This window comes from Barbatula barbatula (genome assembly GCF_947034865.1).
Source record: "Barbatula barbatula genome assembly, chromosome: 2".
NCBI lineage: Eukaryota > Metazoa > Chordata > Actinopteri > Cypriniformes > Nemacheilidae > Barbatula > Barbatula barbatula.
In genome coordinates, this window is record NC_136767.1 from 18948931 (window position 1) to 18967836 (window position 18906).

Sequence of the window (18906 nt, forward strand, 5' to 3'; positions counted from 1 at the left end):
TAAAGGATTAATTATAATGAAACTGTACATAGGCCGGTGTATTAAGCTAAAGCACTGCTAACCAAATGTATTATTAGGGTATTCCAAATTAGGGTTACCAAAATAAAACGCCACATTTTACATGACTGTATGAAAACACCTTTAGAGGAGCAGTGAAACAAAAGGTACATAGACGCAGAGACAACCCTGGGTTTTATTTTCAGCAGTCATTCAGGAAGGCAGTGACAGACGAGTGTTTGATAAGCAGGAGGGAGGGGATGTTAAAGGATCTCTCAAATGTGTGGTGCACAGACACTAAGCCTTTATTTGCAATTGGACTCTGAGTTGTTGCTCCAACTTAAGAAGTCTACCTGTCTGCACATGAATTTGTTTGACAGCCACTAAAGGAAGAAGGGATAAATATAATGCAAAATGCGAGGTTAATTTTGAAATGTGTTTTGTTTAGAGGAGAAACACAGAGAGAGAGAGAGAGAGAGAGAGAGAGAGGACACGGGAGAGGAAGTCTGCAATCAGCATTTATTTAACAGCACACCAGTACATCTTTTCAGTCTTCAAGAACACCGGGAAGAAAGACAGACAAAAACCAGGAGATACATACATTTATTGAACTCCTTTTCTTTTTGTGGGACAAATGAGGGACATAATAAAACACGCAGTATCAGACTTCTTCTTTGAATATGAGACTCCTCGTCAGGTTTTGGTCAAGAACAGAAGAGTTGGGATTGTGTGTAGAATCATCCAGATGGGCGTTTTAGCCTACATCATAGGGTAAGATTTTTCTTCTTTGTCTTCAGAAAGTAAAGATGAGAAAACAAAAGTACAAAAGTAACTGAAACATGCATGTTCAACCTTTGACTGATTGGTTCTTTAACAAACCAAAAATGGTTCTTATGGCATCGCTGTGAAGAACTCTATAAGCACCATCATTTTTGAGTGATCCTGCCAGTTAATGTTTACACACTCTTAAAAAAGGTGCTTCAAAAGATTCTTCTAGACCATGTGGGAACCTGTTGGTTCCATAAAGAACCTTTTACATCTGAAGAACCTTTCTGTTTTACAAACGGTTCTGGTGAAAAGGGTTCTTAAGATTATAAAAAAGTAAGAAAGGGATGGTTCATTAAAGAACCTTTGACTGAATGGTTCTTTGTGGAACCAAATATGGTTATGTGGCATCGCTGTGAAGAACCTATTAAGCACATATATTTTAAGAGTTCAGTATTAAAAACTTAATACATGCAGTACTTTATAAATGAGTGAGCTTTGAGACTCAAGTTGACATTATTAGGCTGCTTTGTCCTTTTCTGGTATTTATTCTCTTGGTATATTCAAACATCAGCAGCTATTCGATGTTCGAGACGTTCAGCCATGAAACTTATTCCAGACCACCCTTCAGTAAATGAAACGCAGACGGCCCTAGTACAATTTACAAGATGCACACATAGGAATCTGTTTGAGGATTCAAAGCTAAAATTAAATGATACATTAGAAACAAAAGTATTTTAATAGCTTGTAGCATCTGTTATATCTAGGTACGAGAATGTAATCTGGCAGCGGAATGAAAACATTGATCAAATCAATAAACACATTGTCCTGGAGCATTAATATGATAGTGTGGCGTATCTGGAACAGTATCTCAACTTTGGTTGTGTTAGAAGATAAGGTTGAGAGTCATGCTTCAAACGGAAGAGAAACTTTTGTTGTGTCGTGCTAGAGGGCATGAAGCCAAGTCTTATTGCTTCATCCTATTTTATGTGACACAGTAGATTGCTGAAACATAAACTATAAGACAGTGGTTCTTAACCTTGATGGAGGTACTGAACCCCACAAGTTTCATATGCGCATTCACCGAACCGTTCTTAATTGGAAAAATAAAATAAGATTTTTTTCAAATTAAAAACATGAGTATATATTTTACTGGTGCACAAAATAAACCGTGCATCAACATCACTGTGTTTTAAAGAACAAAACCTTAAAAACAATTTCCATCTCCATGCAGCTTAAGGAAATGTTCTCTTAGTTTTGCCGGTGCTAGACTAGAATTGCTCAATTTGGCATTGCAAATCATGCAGTTAGGACGCTGACTCCCAACACGTTCCGTTATACACGTGAATTCATATTGTACATATTTGTCCGACCAAATTCTTTTTTTGCTCGACATAGTTATTATGAAAGGATTACAATATTAAGAAAGAAATCACACGACATACCACAAGTCGACTACTGGGCGCACCAAATTCTCTGCAGCACAGATAGGCCAAGCGATGTTGCGAATCATATGAGTGTGTGTCTTGACCTCCACCGAACCCCTGAGACTGACTCACCGAACCCCTGGGGTTCGATCGAACCCAGGTTAAGAAACACTGCTATAAGACAACCTTGTGAGCATTTTCCATCTGTTGTGCAGGTTTAAATTGTATAATGTTAACATGATTAAATGATATGGGCACCTCTATTAAGCAAACTTTATAAGCTGGAGAAATAAAAATATACCGAAATATATATATATATATATATATATATATATATATATATATTGTAAATTTGTTGTAATTTTTTGCCGTATTTAAAAAATAAACACAAAAAAATGAAATCTAGTTTAAAAAATATATTTTTTCTGCCAGCTGGAGCGCTAACTGTAAAACTACATTTTCCTCTGCTTTTCTAGATTTTTTTGTCTTTTTCTTGAATTTTACGTTTTTTGACCCAATTCAAAAATAGATTAAAAATCATGTTAAAAAATCTAAAATTCTATTTTTTGGCATTTTAATTGGACAATCTGTGCATAATAACAGAATTACAGATTTTGTTTACAATACACTGTACCAGCATTTTTCATTTTACCAGCAATGTAGTGTGGAACGTAATTGTCAATGCATTTTTATTTACAAGTTTTTGGTTACAGGTACAGGAACAAGTGACAAAACACAAAGGCCTACACATACAATGTGCAGTATAATCGGTTGTTGACTTACACTAATGTTGACAAAAGCTCAATATTGACAAAGTGTTACACCTATACACCTATTCCTGACTAGAACATATGACGGATGTTTTTATATTGTTGACATAATAAAACTAAATTATCTCTGCAATTACAACATCACTTCATTTATTTTATTTCTTATTTTCCTTATTATAACTATATTACTGTATGTATTTTCTGTACGGCAGCTTTGCAACATTTGCAACAAAAAACAAAATAAAAACTACTTTATCTGCACTGTAGTTTGATTTAAGCAGATCAACAATGTTAACCTATTACATTCTTACTTTTTCTAGATGGGTGTTCATGTATGAGAAAGGCTACCAGATAGTAGATGTTGCCATGGGCTCTATATTAACAAAGATGAAGGGACTGGCTTTCACAAATATCAGTGGAGACGAGAGGATCTGGGATGTGGCAGATTATGTTTTTCCGGAACAGGTGGGTTACTTTTCCTCATTTGGAATAAAGAAACAAATAAAAAAAAAAAAAACGCAGATCTAATCAATCTAGTAAATCTAGGCTTCCTGAATATAAACTCTAATATAAGCTAATATAAGTATAGAAGCCACAGTAGATCAGTTTTCGTCACAGATAAAGTTACTCATACTGTGTAAACATCTTCAGTCACGAAGCATTAGATTGTTTTCTCTATAGCTTAGACACGTCTTTATATTTCTAATGGAAGTAAACATGTGCTTTTAATGGTCAGTGGAAGGAGAGATTGTTTTAGTATTTAGCATTCCAAACTAAGTTTAGCATTTTCCAAATGAAAAATCCATCATCTAAAATACACAGTAGGAGATGCTAAAGTATTTGAAGTAAATAATTAGAAATGCCTTACGGCATCATTCACTTTATGCAAACAGTCAGCAGCAACATTTAGAATCCAGTTCTGAGAAACAGACTTTTGGCAGAGAAGATCTGTACAGTATACAATACATGTCATAACTTAGCAAGCAAAGGAGTGGCAATCTTGGGGCTACATGATACGATCAAATGTTATCCATAAAACAGACCGCAAAAAGTTTTCTTTGCATCAACAAGTATTATTCACTCCCTGAGAAGGTATATAACTGTATTTTCTAGGCACTACATTAAAACCCTACTTAATAATTTACATTTGACAACATAAAATTTGAAAGTGACCCATTTGTCAGATATGGTGACCGATACCCGAAATGTGACATTGATCTATTTAAGTTATTTGTACTGTTGCTATAGAAGCACATAAGATGCTCTTTGAAATGTACTGTACATGTAGGCTACTGTATGGGCTAACGTGTATGTAAACGTAATGTCAACGTTTCATCTGTGGCAGCCTGTGTGCACCTGTCCTAAGAAATTGAGAAACAATAGTTATGTATATTAAAATGTATATATTTGAAAATTTGCATATGACTACTAGGATCTATTGGTAAACATTATAACACCACTGATACCTAAGATACAATGATAAATTGGGTATTTGTGAGGTTTTTAACCATGCACATGTTGAGAAAACCTATACATAAACACATGACTTAAAAGGATTTTACTACACTCACACGGAGGATGAGGATGAACAGATTCACACCAACCCATCTGCTTACACTTTCATTATTAGACTTTGAAGATTTCCCATGAACATTTATCATGTTACGTGCACAGCCAGTTTCAAACACTTAATTTCTCATGCAACCTTTGTTTTAACAAACAGAGAGAATGTAAATTTAAAGTGTCACTGTATCCTGTTGCCTTGTGTGTATTACCCAAAACGCCCCAAATTAAATTTCCTTTCTGTTTTGCTTTCTAGGGTGACTCGTCTTTCGTTGTGATGACGAATTTCATCCCTACTGTGGGACAAACACAGGGCAAGTGTCCTGAGGTGAATATGCATCGCTCTCTTTCAGATATTAATCTGCAGGGTTTTTTCTTTACTCATATCCTGAGTCCTAACCATGTTGTTCCATTACGAGTTTAACCATTTCAGAATCTAGTTTCTCTTTATTCTCCATGTCCCATTAGTAGTGTTCATCATTAAATGACAGTTTGCGGGTCATGTTCTGTTAGTACGTGCAGTATGGATTTAGCCTGCGTGTTTAAATGTAGGAATTAGGATCACATGACAAACCCACAAAATGCCCACAGTCTGATTTGCATTGGCTTAAAAAATCATGAAAGTGCACACAGGAGGATCTTTTTTATTAGTCCACTTGGAAACTCATGGCGAGGTCATACAAAGCACCAGATACAAACAGTGCTTTTGAGAAGAAAATAATCTAGATTTGCCAAAGTTTAGCTGTTCAAGTGTGTTGTTTAATAGTGTAGAAGATTTTATTCCCAATATATTATATATATATAATTTATTCTACCATTATGTATTTGAACTATTGTATTTTGAGGATAGGAGAGCTTACTTACATGAGAGAGTGGGTCTGCGGCTCACATGATCATAATCACATGTTTAACATCAAATCAGGCTGCAAAACAAGGCCGCTTGTTCCGACATGTGTTTATGACTAAATGGTAAATAATAATAGTGGCATGTGCCTAAGACGACGTGTATTTAAGCTAGGCTGTATGAAGAGATGTCAGTTGTTCTGCAGACAACTCGGCTTTTGTATCTTTGATATAAAAGTCTTTCCTTTGGCAATGGAACCTATAGTCTTGAAAGTGATTCTTAAAGGGGTCATATGACACGGCTAAAACAAATAATATCAGTTGCGTTAGATGTAATGCAATGTGTCTACACGATTTAAGATTAAAAACTATGTATTTTCCTCATACCGTGCATGTTTGTAGCTCTTCTTTGCCCCTCCTCTCTGAAACGCACAGATTTTTTACAAAGCTCTTCGCTCTGAAAAGCGAGGTAATAACAATAGAGTTATGAAAGCTGTGTCTGTACATCACCAGAAGCTTCCCTTGATCGTGTCTACCACCTCTTCTCTGTTTCCTTCCTTTAATCCCTCATTTTTGTTTAAACAAATTATTCTTAGAACAGGGTTTTGCGGTCCTGCTGTTAATAGTGCTCTGTGCTCTTTGCCATCAGTCACTTAGATGCCAAATTTTCATATTGTCTCTGCAAATAAGCAAATGTAGGCTTTAATAATCACTAATAGGATTTATGGTATAATTAACATGTATGTATGTGTATGTTGTTGCAGGTGCCAGATGGGAAGAACAAGTGCAACTCGGACAAAGACTGCGATGTGGGCAAATCCAAACGTACGGGAAATGGTAAAGTTTTAAGCATTTATTGTTCCGACAGAAGGAACCAGCACCACGCCGTGGACTAACATCACAGCACTAACAGCAGCCTGGGGGCAGAGGAACTGAATCATTCTTTAATCTTTTCATCAACACTGCATAATCTTAATAGATTTTATTGGCAAATGAATCAAGTTATGTAAGATATAACACTGTTTTTCACTCTTTGGCTAACCTCCACCTCATACGTGTTGCCGTCTCTGTAATTTATATTTACACTTTAATCTCAAGTTTCTTCATGCCTGATAAATCTTTTTCCATGTGCTGCCTAATGTCTTTCATTCCTAGAGACCCACAAGGGTCTTATCTGCTATACAAGATAACAGGGAGCACGAGGGCATGAGCTGCATATTAAAAAAAACAACCCATTACATATTTGCTGCACAACTTTTTTTTAAACATCCAGTACAATTTGAATCAGCATCTTTGAATTACTGCTCAAACCTAAACATGTTAAACAAATGCATTATTGGAATACTGCATTGTTGACTAAAGGCCTGACCTTGTTGAGAGGTCACAAATACAGTGATCAAATATTGACAACTGTAGATCTGTTTACCTGGTTACTTCAGGAATAACAAGAAAACATTACCATCTCCCTTTACAGTAATTCAAAGTGTACTGTCATGGCACAAACAATCCAAAGAATGCTTAATTCTGTATACAGCAGCATACGGTATTTCTTAAATATTTTTTTATTGTTAATTTATTGTTAATTTTAAATATACTTGATTTAATATACTGGCACTATAGTCATTTTAATTGTTGTGATGTATGCTACTTCTATATACTAGGCTATAACCGAAACAAATTCGGTATAAAAAATACTGCATGAACAGTAGTAGTCAAAAGTGATGCCCAGAGGGAATGTTTTTACAATATTTGCTCGTCGTGCTACCTCAGGTTACATAAAATATGAGGAGCATGATACAAAATTAACGAAACACTGTAAGGGCCAGATTTACTAACTGCCCTTTGCGGCATAAAAAAACGGTTGTTGATATTTACTAAAGACACTGAAAGACACAACTGACCTTATTGCATATGTAGGAGTTTCCTCTACAGACGCAAACTTTATCAAAGAAGGGTGTTTAAATAAATCGGGTAACGTGATTTACTAAAGTTTGCACTCATCATTGTAATGGTATTTGCGGATTTATTTAATGGCCAAAAAGCATGTCTAAAACCCTGCTGTATTATGGGAATGAGATATTGCCCATATCCAACAAACGCAAACAGGGGTTTCACATTGATCCAACAAACACGTTGTTGGCATGTGCTGGATCAGTGTAAATTAGTCTTTTGATGTTCACTGTTCATGCTCGCTGTTATTAGCAGAATGGAAGGTGCTAGAAGGGTCACCTGCACAAATATACTATATAATAAATCGATATATAAATCTGCTTCCATGTAAACTTGCAATGTTCACAGTGTGACACTGATGATTCTATGTAAATTCCTTTTTAATTACATGTTGTAAAAATGGATACAAAATTACCACAAGTTTTAAATTAACAACATTTTTAATAGAAAAATTAATTTACAATATGTTCTCTTTTTTTGTTAATCCTTTTCATTTCTTGTGTGTGTGTCTGTTTTCCTTCTTAAGCATGTGACAAGTATCTTTAATGTTGTTGTTTTGATTCAACTTCATGGCTTCTTTTCAGTTTACTCGGTCCCTTATACACTTCTGACCTCTTATATCTCCCCTTACGGCATTTCCGTCTTTTCTCTCGTAGGGTTCATGACGGGAAAGTGTATAAACGGAACCAATACTTGCGAGATCTACTCCTGGTGTCCTATTGAAGATGACCGTGTAATACCCGAGTATGGATTTCTCTTTTATTATCGTTGTTGTTGAATCACAATTGAACTGGCTTCCCAGAGACCTTTCATCGTACCTGCAAAAATACATTTTCCTCTATTTTGTTCTCTAGACCTCCAATATTGGAGGCAGCAGAAAACTTCACATTGTTCATCAAAAACTCCATCACTTTTCGCCAGTTTCAAGTTGTCAGGTAAGAGGTTTCCTACTAACTACACACAGATAAGTCTCTCACGACATTAAGTGTACATTTCCTCTCAGCCTATTTGTCTCTGTCTAGGAGTAACCTGGTGGAAAGTGTGGATCAGGCGTACATCAATCGCTGTCAGTATCATCCCACAAAGGATCCACTGTGTCCTATCTTCAAGCTTAGAGATATTGTTGAGCTCTCGGGTTTTAATTACTCAGACATAGCTCGTTTGGTATGTTTTCTCTTCGTCATTATTTGTATACACACATACACACACACCCTGATACTCACTCTTTTGGTCACGCAATTGCTAGACACACACATTTACACGCGGGTTTGTATTACCTAATAATCACACAAGCAGGTGCAAGACATTTAGAGCATTTCAATATTTTTATTTAGTAAAGACCAAAAGTGGGTTGTAATGATAGCTCACTGTGACTCTCGCTGGTGCACGTGAAGAAACAAGCTCTCTTGTTTAAATTCCCACTCACACATGCAAAGAAGTAGTCAAATGTGTATTCATTCAGACAATAGCAAGTAGTAGGCCACCATCCGGAAGGCTATTCCAAATAAAACAGTACATTGTTACAGAACGATATTTATTTCTAAAACCCCTATCCACACCCAAAACCCTAACCAAAACATCTTTCAATCAGGAAGGCCATCAAAACATGTTACTTCGAATGACTGCTTATAGGCAGGTTTTCTTTAAAAATGTCAGTTTTATACATTTATAAAAAACAACATATGACAGCAGTTTAAAAGTAGCCAAATTCCCGCTTACTTGGCAATATGCAAGCACGTCCCGTATGTTTCTTCCCAGAAAAGAAATCTAAATAAATAAAAAACATTTCCAGTATATTAATTAAGATTAACAAGTTAGTTACAGTTCATGTGACTGTTAAAATGTTCATCTCATAAACTTTGTAACCTGGTAGGGTGGGTCTATAGGAATACTCATTGATTGGGATTGCAATCTGGACTTCAAAATCAAACACTGCAAACCAAAATATGAATTCTTTGGTCTCTACGGAACTGGGAAAAATGATAAAGAGGAGAAACCATCGCTGGGATACAATTTCAGGTGGGTGAGACTAACCAAAAATTATGATCTTTAACATTTCAGTCAATACATTTTGAATCAAAATGTCAAGGATTAACTGTTAAAGAGACAGACTGCAATACACAGATTACACTTCATTGTATAATGGAACATTATTTGTCAATTACCGCGGTGAGGTTGTGAATTGCAACCAACTGCTCACTCCACCTTTGCCTTTCAAAGCCCTAGGTTGGCTTCACACGATGTCGTCACATTTTCACAAGGAGATAACGTATTTACGAAACGCCCTCTTTGTAGAGCAGTTTGTTTCCTTTAGGGCTACTGTAGAAACAACGTGGCGAATTCCATGTAATGGGGTCCCGCGGTGTATGTAGGTAGAAATAGCTCATTCTAAGGTAATAGAAACATATAGCTTCATTATGTAAGGTCCTTATACACTATATATCTGTATATTATATTGCATTTCTGTCAATAGATCCTCCGAAAAAATCACACGTCGGTAACTGAGAAAAAGTTCAAATGTCTGTACTGTATCAGAACTAAATATTTATAAAGATGTAAATTGACTATTGTTATATAAAATGGATGCTTTCAGATATGGTAAACATTATTTGGAGAACAATGTGGAGAAAAGAACATTAATGAAGGTGTTTGGTATTCGGATAAACATTGTTGTTCATGGACAGGTAAATGGATTTCCCGTTAGATACACATTGCAGAACATTCACATATCCACTTTTACAACTGATAGCAATTTCTTTTGCAGGCAGGAAAATTTGATATCATTCCAACGCTGACAGCCATTGGCTCAGGTGTAGGAATCTTTGGAGTGGTGAGTAAAACCTTTTTCCAAAAATCTATAAATATAATTCATATAGGCTATTCAAACAATAGTAAGTAAAGTCCCTTGCTATAATTCACATTAAGTGATCATCTCCTATCACAAGATTAATGTTGAACACAGTTAAAACGTTGTTAAAGCAATAGTTCAATTTAGAATAAAATGTTTATGTGTATTTACTCACCCTCGTGTCATCCAAGATGTCCATGTCTTTATTTCTTTCTGTAGAAGCTAACCCAAGGATGTTGAGGAAAATATTTCCGGATCTTCCTCCATTTAATGGATTTAATTGGCACCAACCTCATTTAAAGTCCAAATATCAGTTTAGTCATTACAGAACAATCAGTCATTTTCTTAGGAAGATTTCCACTTTTTTTAATACATTTCATTGCACTGTACTTGTATGTGTGTAATGACAATAAATTGAATCAAATCAAATCAAACTTTTTAACCACAAATAGATGGCTTGTACTCAACCATCTTGCGCGTTCACGACTTCCCACAATAGGTCATCACGTTGGAAAGGTCACGCGTCAGGTTGCCCCCCCCCATTAAATCCATTATATGGAGGAAGATCCGGAAATGTTTTCCTCAACAACCTTGGATTAGTTTCTACAGAAGAAATAAAGACATGGACGTCTTGGATGACATGATGGTGAGTAAATAAGCATAACATTTTTATTCGAAAGTGAACTATTCCTTTAAAAGGGGTAGATAAATAGTTCCTTACTAAATTCTTTCGAAGCTGTCCATTTTCATGATATTTTTAAAATATTTGTTGTGATTTGTTTAAAGGCAACTGTTGTGTGTGATGTGCTCCTTCTACATTTACTTCCAAAAAGAGATTACTACAAAAACCTGAAATATAAGCTTCCAATGATCAAGGAAGAGGTGAGTGTATATCAAATATTATAGCAACACCTTACATTAACAAAAATGCATTAATGCTAACAACAGTGAGACATCTTTATAGCATTGAATAATCTTTGTTGATAAACAATTGTTGTTAACTAATTTTAGCAGCTTTTGATTGAAAATAAATATAAGTACATTTTAAAATTAAAATGTAACTACTAAAATGTATAAAAACTGTTAATTTGATAGATAAATAATGTTAATAGCTAGCAATATTATTATTGTGTTGCCTTATTGTGTTATCAACATTTACAAAGACCTCAAATTGACCTTATGATGATGACTCGTGTAAGGACTGTCTACTGTATGCTCTTCATCTTAAGTTCACATTTGGAAGACCTGTTGAGAGATAAATCACACTGTGCTTTAAAATTCCAAAAGGTGGCAGCAGAGACACATTGTTAAACACCACACAGGGAACTTGAGTGATCAGTAACAGATGCAATATTATTCCCAAACATTTACATCAAGCTGCATTCCCAAAGTGTTATCATGGAAACATCTTCAGCTCGGCACCTATCATCATTTAAATACAATTTACATGCTTTATAAAGAACATCTCACTTTAACAGAATGAGTGTGTGGGAGGAAAAAGGATCTTACCTCTGAGTTGTATAAATGTGGGAAGTATGCAATTCATTAGCCGTGTACATTGACGTCTGTGAAACAACAGCTTCCTACAGATATCTGCAGTGATAGTTACTTTAGCAACACACCATGTCGATCAAACTTGTTTTTTACAGAGAAGGTGAGGGCAAATCTTTGTTGCACTGAGAATGGTAAGGAGAGGAGAGAAATCGGCATTTAGACGTAACACGCAGGTGTCTAACAAAATTTCTATTTGATGGCTTATTGTGCCTAAAACAGCCTTGGAGGACCTAAGTATTATATATATATATATAGAACATTGATGGCTATAGGTTCTCAAGATCCCATTGAAGAAAGATTTTTTGACTAAGACTATCCACAAAGACAATAAAAAAACGTAACTTAAATCAATATTTTGAAACATTTCAGCTTGTCGTTGGTGTAAAATAAACCACATGATTGTAACTACTACAGAAACAACCTAACTCAGGATCCCCTCTTTTTATTTGTTTACTGACTGGTCATTTCAATTTTACAATCAGATCTGAACTAACTACTTTAGATGGCAAGTTTCTGCAATAAGGCACCTAGTGTTACATTAGTAAATGCATTGTAAAAATGAACAAGTTCTCAGATGTGTATTTGTCCAACCAGGATCCAACATTACCCACGGTACAGACAGAAAGAGAGAAACCAAAGGTAACACACCATTCAAAAACCCCAAACAAGCAGATCCCTGTAGAATTACAGTGTATCATCATAAACAACTATTCAATGCAGCTTTGAGCAGTAATTCAAGGTCTTTTTGTGCACAGGAGTGAAGAGAGAGAGAGAGAGAGAGAGAGAGAGAGAGAGAGAGAGAGAGAGAGCGAGCGAGCGGCTGCCATGACTACTGACTACTGCACTGAAATGACCAGCACCTCTCAGTCCGGGAACACATGCAAAAATCAAAAATATACGACACGCTCCAGAAGATTGAATATTTCACTGGGTGAATATTTGACTATATGAGAAACTTGGAACTTTAGAGGGAAACAATATAATGAGGTGTGGGAAGGTTTTTTCATACTTTATGGGAGGGTGTCTTTCTACAACAAAATATCTACAGATCTACAGAAAGGGACATTTCTAAACATTATATCAATGTATAAATTGTTACTGTTAAGCCAACACTGTAGTTAGGTGTTTATAGAAATATTTAGATTGTCAAAAGCAGAATTTAAAAGACAAAGCTGTGACAGAACTGCAAGAGGTGTTTTATTCTTTGTTAATAGTGTCAGTTTTAGCAGATTCACACTTTTCATTGACATGAAAGAAATCATCTGGGCCTAGAACACTGTAGTAAATATATAAATGCATATTTTAGGAAATATTTAAGGATATACTATATCTCTTCTGCTTTTTGCATGGGAGGTCTATTAGATCAATCTTTTTAAGGACATTATTTATTAAAATATTGAATGTGTTCAAAGTTAAATAACACCATGATGTTTCTTTTGCACTAGGGGCCATTTTAAAGAGTATAGTAAAACATTTTGTTAGCAGTTTATTTTTATGGATTCAGAACAATTGCATCAAACCATAATAAAAACAGAAGACACTATCATTTGTGATATCTTTATTGTTTTTGATTATGGCTATGTGTACAAAAAGCATGCAAAAAATAACATCTTTATATGCTTTGTTACATATTTACAAAAGAGTTGCATTCAGTGCTTTCTCAGGCCATGCTGCTTTTGTCTATTTACTCAGACTTTTTAAATTCAGTTACATTCAGATCAATGGAATATAAATAACCAGCAATAGCAGGCACTCGGACACAAATAACTGAGCATTCAGACTGCAGGTATGTGAGCGTTTTATGATTTATATACAGTAGTCAATTCTGATATATGTTGTAAAGCTTCTTCCATCCCATCAACTTTTGTATGCAAAGAATAATTTAAAACATAACTTTCATGACAGGAGCTACAATGTTCAAAATCCTTCCTTCAGAGATTCATGTTAACAACTGAAAACCTTATGAGTGTGTGTGTATACAGAAATGGTAAATGGGTGATCAAGCCTGCTATCTATTGCACATTAGCTGTAACCTGAAATAAGAAATAAAGCCGTAGCACTTTAGTCCATTGCTCACACAGAGGTATGCCATATATAGACTGATGCATATGTTTAGCTTATACAAAATGTTTTTCAGGAAAACTTTAAAGGGGTTTTTGTGATAAAGGTTTGCTTCTTCATTTAGATATCAAAAAGTAACAAACCCGGAGAAAGGTTTGTAAAAGCTAGTAAAAGGATATAGCAAGTTAAGAGACATGCCATACGTCAAGACACGTAAGAGGTGCATAGCATACATCGATAAGTACTGTACATCTGAGACACGTAAAGAAACAGACGTAAACAAGGAATTGGAAATTCACACACATAAACACAGCTCCTGAACACGGAATATGCTACTCCATTTTCTCAGAATTTCAAGAACAGCATTGTCCAGACCCTGAGTACTATATTCAGAATCTCACTACATCTACAGTAACACAACAAACATCAAGTGAATCAAATAGTCCATACCAGCAGTCCATAAAAACATCAGTTGGCACTGAAAATGCTTTTTCTGTTGAATTCGGTTTCAGAAGAACGAGAAGCATGAAAGGTGTGTGCATAAAAGAGAGGGCTGGAGAGAGAGAGAGCAATATGGGGGAAGAACGTGTGGGAGTAAGAAAAATGGACCACCATCTGTCCAGGATATTAGTAAGAATATAATGAAAGTGGGTCAGAGCAAATTATCAATTCACCCTCATATAAGCAATAATGAGTCGTTTAAAAGATTGACATCTGTGTAAGGTTTCCTGTAAGCATTCAGTCAAATATACAAAAATCTCTTATAATGTGCCCTCAAGTCATCCCAGATCTGTATGACTTTCTTTCTTGAGTTGAAGACAAACATATTATTTTACACATTCGAATCTCTAAATTAGCTTTTCTAAATTAGTATTTTCATATTTGGGCAAACTACTCCTTTAAAGAAAATAACGGACACCTGACCAAATAAAGAAATGCAGTTCAATTCTTGCAAAATATTTGAAACCATCAATTATAATCACTATTGTAAAAAATGATTTAAATACACTCAATGCTTTCCATTGAATGTTTTGTTTCCAAATGCGTGGTTACAGTGGTTGTCCAGTAAGAATCCCTTTGAGAAGATATCTTCGCCTGGCAGATGATTCCACGTAAATAAAGGCGTATTGTTTTGGACAAAGTTTATCTGAGCCGAGAGAGTCCGTGTTGACATTGAATGGCAGTTTACTTTCCTCCCCGAGCTAAACATCGTATTCAGATCCTATCCTCAATTGGCTTGTCTGTTTTGAGTGAAAGTGACTCCCTTTCCTTCACGCACGCTCATTCGTTTCTGTGCAATGTTTTTGCGCATGTGTTACCGACGGTGACTGACAAATAGGCCTCTTGGAATGAGTAGACTCAGTAAACAATGACACATTTTGTTCCAGAACAGAAACAAAATACTAACACAACAGCCCTGCATCCTGTGCATCTTGACACTGGGTTTTCGACATCCACAAACTTGGAGAATAAGCCCTGTGAAGAATAATGGGAAACACGCTGCACGTTTCATTAATAAGCCCTGTTTGCTCAAATCGTTTCTGATTTGAATTTTTTGTGACAGACATTTTTAGACAAAGACAGTTTTTAGTATTAGTGTTTAGTGGATTCATAAGCCCCTTTGATTCAAACTTCTACACCCTGTGTGTGTGTGTGTTGATATATCATCTGCATGAGGAGAGAAATTATTAAGGGAATAAAAAGAAGGGGTGACATGACTGGGATAAGAATTGCACATGAACATTTAAGTGCAAAAAGGCAAGACTCCACAGCTGTTATTTTATACACATGTACAGAAATTATGATGACATCACACTCCATAAATGTCATCATTGATTTGAGCTTTACCATGTTACCATCAGCATTATTTGTCCATGCTGTACGACTGTTTTCAGAAAAGCTTGTGGTACCAAAGGTCTGCCTTTCAAACAAAACCGGTCCAGTGTAGATTGTTTCTAAAATCGACTTACAGTATTTAAGTAATGCTGAGAGGAAACGTTGTGATGGATCATGGGTAAGATCCCCAAAATAGAACGATGGAATCCTCACTTTATGATTCTTGTTCTACTGAAGACATGCAACAGAATAATCCAGTTTTAGGTAATGGGTTGCAGGCGTGTTGTCTGGGTCATGGAAATGCTCAAATGGTTGTAATTGTCTGAACGGAGAAGTGCAGACAATGAGGATAGCTTCAGAGTGACTCAGGAGGTGGGCGGCTCATCCTCATGCAGGTCCTCAAGCTCGACTTCTCTACCGGCCTCTCCACTACTCCCTTTTCTGGGAGAGAAAAAAAGAATATTACACATAATTGTCTTTGTATATCGATCAACATTGTCAATAGTTTGTAAATAGCCCCTATTACATCTGTACTTTGGGAGAATACAGAATTTCTATTTTGGGGGGTCTATCCCTTTAAACAGCAAAATACTCTGTGATTGAAATTAAAAATGACCAATGTTGTTGTGTATCTTAAATGATACCACAAAAATAAACCAGCATAAAAAATGTACAGTACATGACTGCACAGTAAAGACTGAGTAGAAAATTTGTGAATAGTTTCAGTAATATAGCCTTTTTTACATACATATCTTTGAAAAAAGGCAGAATATACAGTTGATTTTAGGCATATCCTGTTTACTTGCTGTTATGTAACTTGAACAAAGAAAATCTAAATTCAGAGATTAGTTCTTCAAAATCAGTCACTGTACACATCTGGTATTTTCTAATCATCAGGTGCATTTACTTTTAGACATATTAGTAAACTTATGCACCCCGAGCTTGACAGAATGCACGAAAAAAGAATCAAATGGTCAGTGAAACGTCCATGGGCGTCAAAGACTACCCAGCAGCAAGCATAGGAAAAAACTGTCAACAAAACTGACAAACAATGTGAAACAGAGATGCACATGGGATGATATTTTGAAATGGTGAGCAGACACAATGGCTCAGACTGGACATAATGGGATTCAATGAAAGACCGGGACAAAGGACAGATGTATGGGTTTACTGAGGAAGAGAAATGCAACAGAAGAGCAGGATGGAGGCTGATATGACTCAGACTTTCACTGACCCACGGGAATGAAGAGGGCAGGGAATCTGATAGAGGGCTTGAGTGACAAATTACAATGTCCACCCGTCACCATGAGTTACCTTAATGAGGGCTGCAGTTTAAAAGAGGGACGGAACGGCCATGAGTCCCTGCAGCAGAGAGAGAGAGAGACAGTGGAGGAAATACAGAGTGTGTCAGAGCTCAGAGGAGTCAATGAAGAGAGTGATGAGCAAAGTTTCATGTCCAACCAAAAGTTCAGTTGGTTTGTTAAAATAAAAGTCAAAGGTAGTCGAGGTAGTGCAAACACACAGATCAGTTTATATTCCTTTCTCATATAACTTGGAAAATCAAATCGTGTCCATTACTTGTAGGTTAAGCGTATTAAAATGTAATTTCTTTTTAAAACGTTGCTGTCTTTCCCAAACCTTGAATGTCCAAATTCACTGTTTGGAATGGAAATGAAAAAGAAACAATGAACTTTGATTAAATGAATAAAAATTGTGTTTTCAAAGTTGGCAAGTGCTTTTTAATATTTTTATTAGTTAGACATTTGCAAAAAGAAAAAGTGACAAACAAAGGGTAGCTAATAATAATAATGAGCTGAACTCATTTGCATATTCATGAATCATCATATACTGGATGACCAAGTGTGCAGAATTAGATTCAAGTCATTTTAAGGCATGAAAAATCATCATACCTGTGGTATATATTGTACTGTACGGCCCGATGTAGTACTTTCAAAAACAGACAGCATTAGCATCCGAGGGCCCAAGCATTTTTAATGTCATCATAAAACAGTATTTAGTCCCGTATTCGACAACCGACAACAGCAAATATTACGAAGTAGGCGCAGTCTGTGCTTCATGAGCATAGAAATGGGCTCCTCACATTACTTGCTGAAGATTTTTAGGATGCTTAAGTTTATGATTTCATCAAAACCAGCAAATGTCTATTTGATCTTATAATTAAAAGGGCAATGTTGGGTTAGTGGTGCGTAGTGCTTTGTCCTGACCAGACCCAACACAACAATTTTCCAGTATCTATCTATCTGTCCGTCCGTCCATCAGCCGCATTCAATTGCCTTGTATATAGCATCACCACAGAACAGGAGGGAGAGAGTGCGTTTTCAGCATTTATGATTGTTTCCATGAGAAAGGTTAGTGGTTAGGCTGGAGGAAGCGGTGTATTCAACCTGACACTGAATTATGGATTATGGATGACATGTAAATAACTACCACCAGCAGTTAGACATTTAATGGAACAGAGGTCTTGCAACAAAATCCACCAACTGGGGGCGCTGGTGTCATTTCCTCATTCTGCATATGACGATCTCATAGGGAACAAGTAGGCCGGAGAACAGAAAGAAATGATGGAGGTAATTGAAAATACAATCGACTGAATGTCATTGGCTTGCTGAGTCACTGCAGGGAGAGGTCACACCAAACAAACATGTACATTTGTTTACAGATAATTGATGACCTCGATGCATACGTCATGTCTGAAAAATAGTACAACCTGCAACAAAGAGCGAGTCAGCGCTGCATGGACATAACTCCAAGGTTATTTGTCTTTGAGATTATGGGGGATGCAAACAGAGATAATCAGACTGTTTGTATTGATCCAGGACATTCAGCAGACAGGCAGTAACTGTCTGGCCTTACTGACAGACATATAACAGGAAGCACATAAGGAGGAAGAGTTGGAGCACATTATGCTGTCCATGGACAAGGCCGCTTATGTGGGAGAAACACTTGAGTGGAGGCAGAAAAATCTTCATGGAGACACTTACTGTCACTCTGGTGGGCAGATATATAAAGAGGTTCAAGTGAATAATAGCAAAATTCCTGTCTGAGAATGACTGTTACAGAAGTTATGGTGCATACAACATCCAAAATGTGTGCATATTCGCATCTTTGCCGAAGGAGATAACGTATTTACGAAACGCTCTCTTTGGAGCAGTTTGTCCATTTAGGGCTACTGTAGAAACAACATGGTGACTTCCATGCAAAGGGACCTGCAGTGTATGTAGATAGAAACAGCTCATTCTAAGGTAGTAAAAACATAACTCATTATGTAAGA

At 36.2% G+C, this 18906-nt stretch overlaps 2 protein-coding genes across 4 annotated transcripts in view; one reads left to right on the forward strand and one right to left on the reverse strand.

Moving 5' to 3' along the window:
• The first annotated feature begins 208 nt into the window (after positions 1-208).
• Positions 209-13262, forward strand: p2rx1 (purinergic receptor P2X, ligand-gated ion channel, 1). 3 transcript variants are annotated; one of them, XM_079479126.1, is made up of 13 exons: positions 209-768; positions 3280-3424; positions 4779-4850; positions 6130-6202; positions 7972-8059; positions 8170-8250; positions 8338-8479; positions 9189-9334; positions 9909-9999; positions 10080-10145; positions 10950-11045; positions 12312-12356; positions 12473-13262. In XM_079479126.1, the coding sequence occupies exons 1-13, from the start codon at positions 632-634 to the stop codon at positions 12476-12478; spliced, it is 1188 nt and encodes a 395-aa protein (XP_079335252.1). In that variant the 5' UTR covers positions 209-631; the 3' UTR covers positions 12479-13262. The 3 variants fall into 3 exon arrangements, with proteins under 3 accessions (XP_079335252.1, XP_079335253.1, XP_079335254.1); XM_079479127.1 differs by having other exon boundaries at positions 6130-6190; XM_079479128.1 differs by lacking the exons at positions 12312-12356; positions 12473-13262 and adding an exon at positions 11813-11840 and having other exon boundaries at positions 502-768.
• Positions 13262-18906, reverse strand: part of camkk1a (calcium/calmodulin-dependent protein kinase kinase 1, alpha a) — a 67034-nt gene continuing 61389 nt past the window's right edge. The window contains exon 16 of the mRNA XM_079479113.1: positions 13262-16055. Coding sequence (XP_079335239.1) covers positions 15980-16055 — 76 coding nt within the window. The 3' untranslated portion in view covers positions 13262-15979. The remainder of the gene's footprint in view (positions 16056-18906) is intronic.

What these genes read in the sequence shown, in the direction of transcription:
- p2rx1 (XM_079479126.1), top strand. Translation starts at nt 632, where the DNA reads ATGAGGGACATAATAAAACACGCAGTATCAGACTTCTTCTTTGAATAT. An exon ending in CACAGGGCAAGTGTCCTGAG is followed by an intron (nt 4,851 to 6,129) that starts GTGAATATGCAT and finishes ATGTTGTTGCAG; the next exon opens with GTGCCAGATGGGAAGAACAA. An exon ending in TTCCAATGATCAAGGAAGAG is followed by an intron (nt 11,046 to 12,311) that starts GTGAGTGTATAT and finishes TTGTCCAACCAG; the next exon opens with GATCCAACATTACCCACGGT.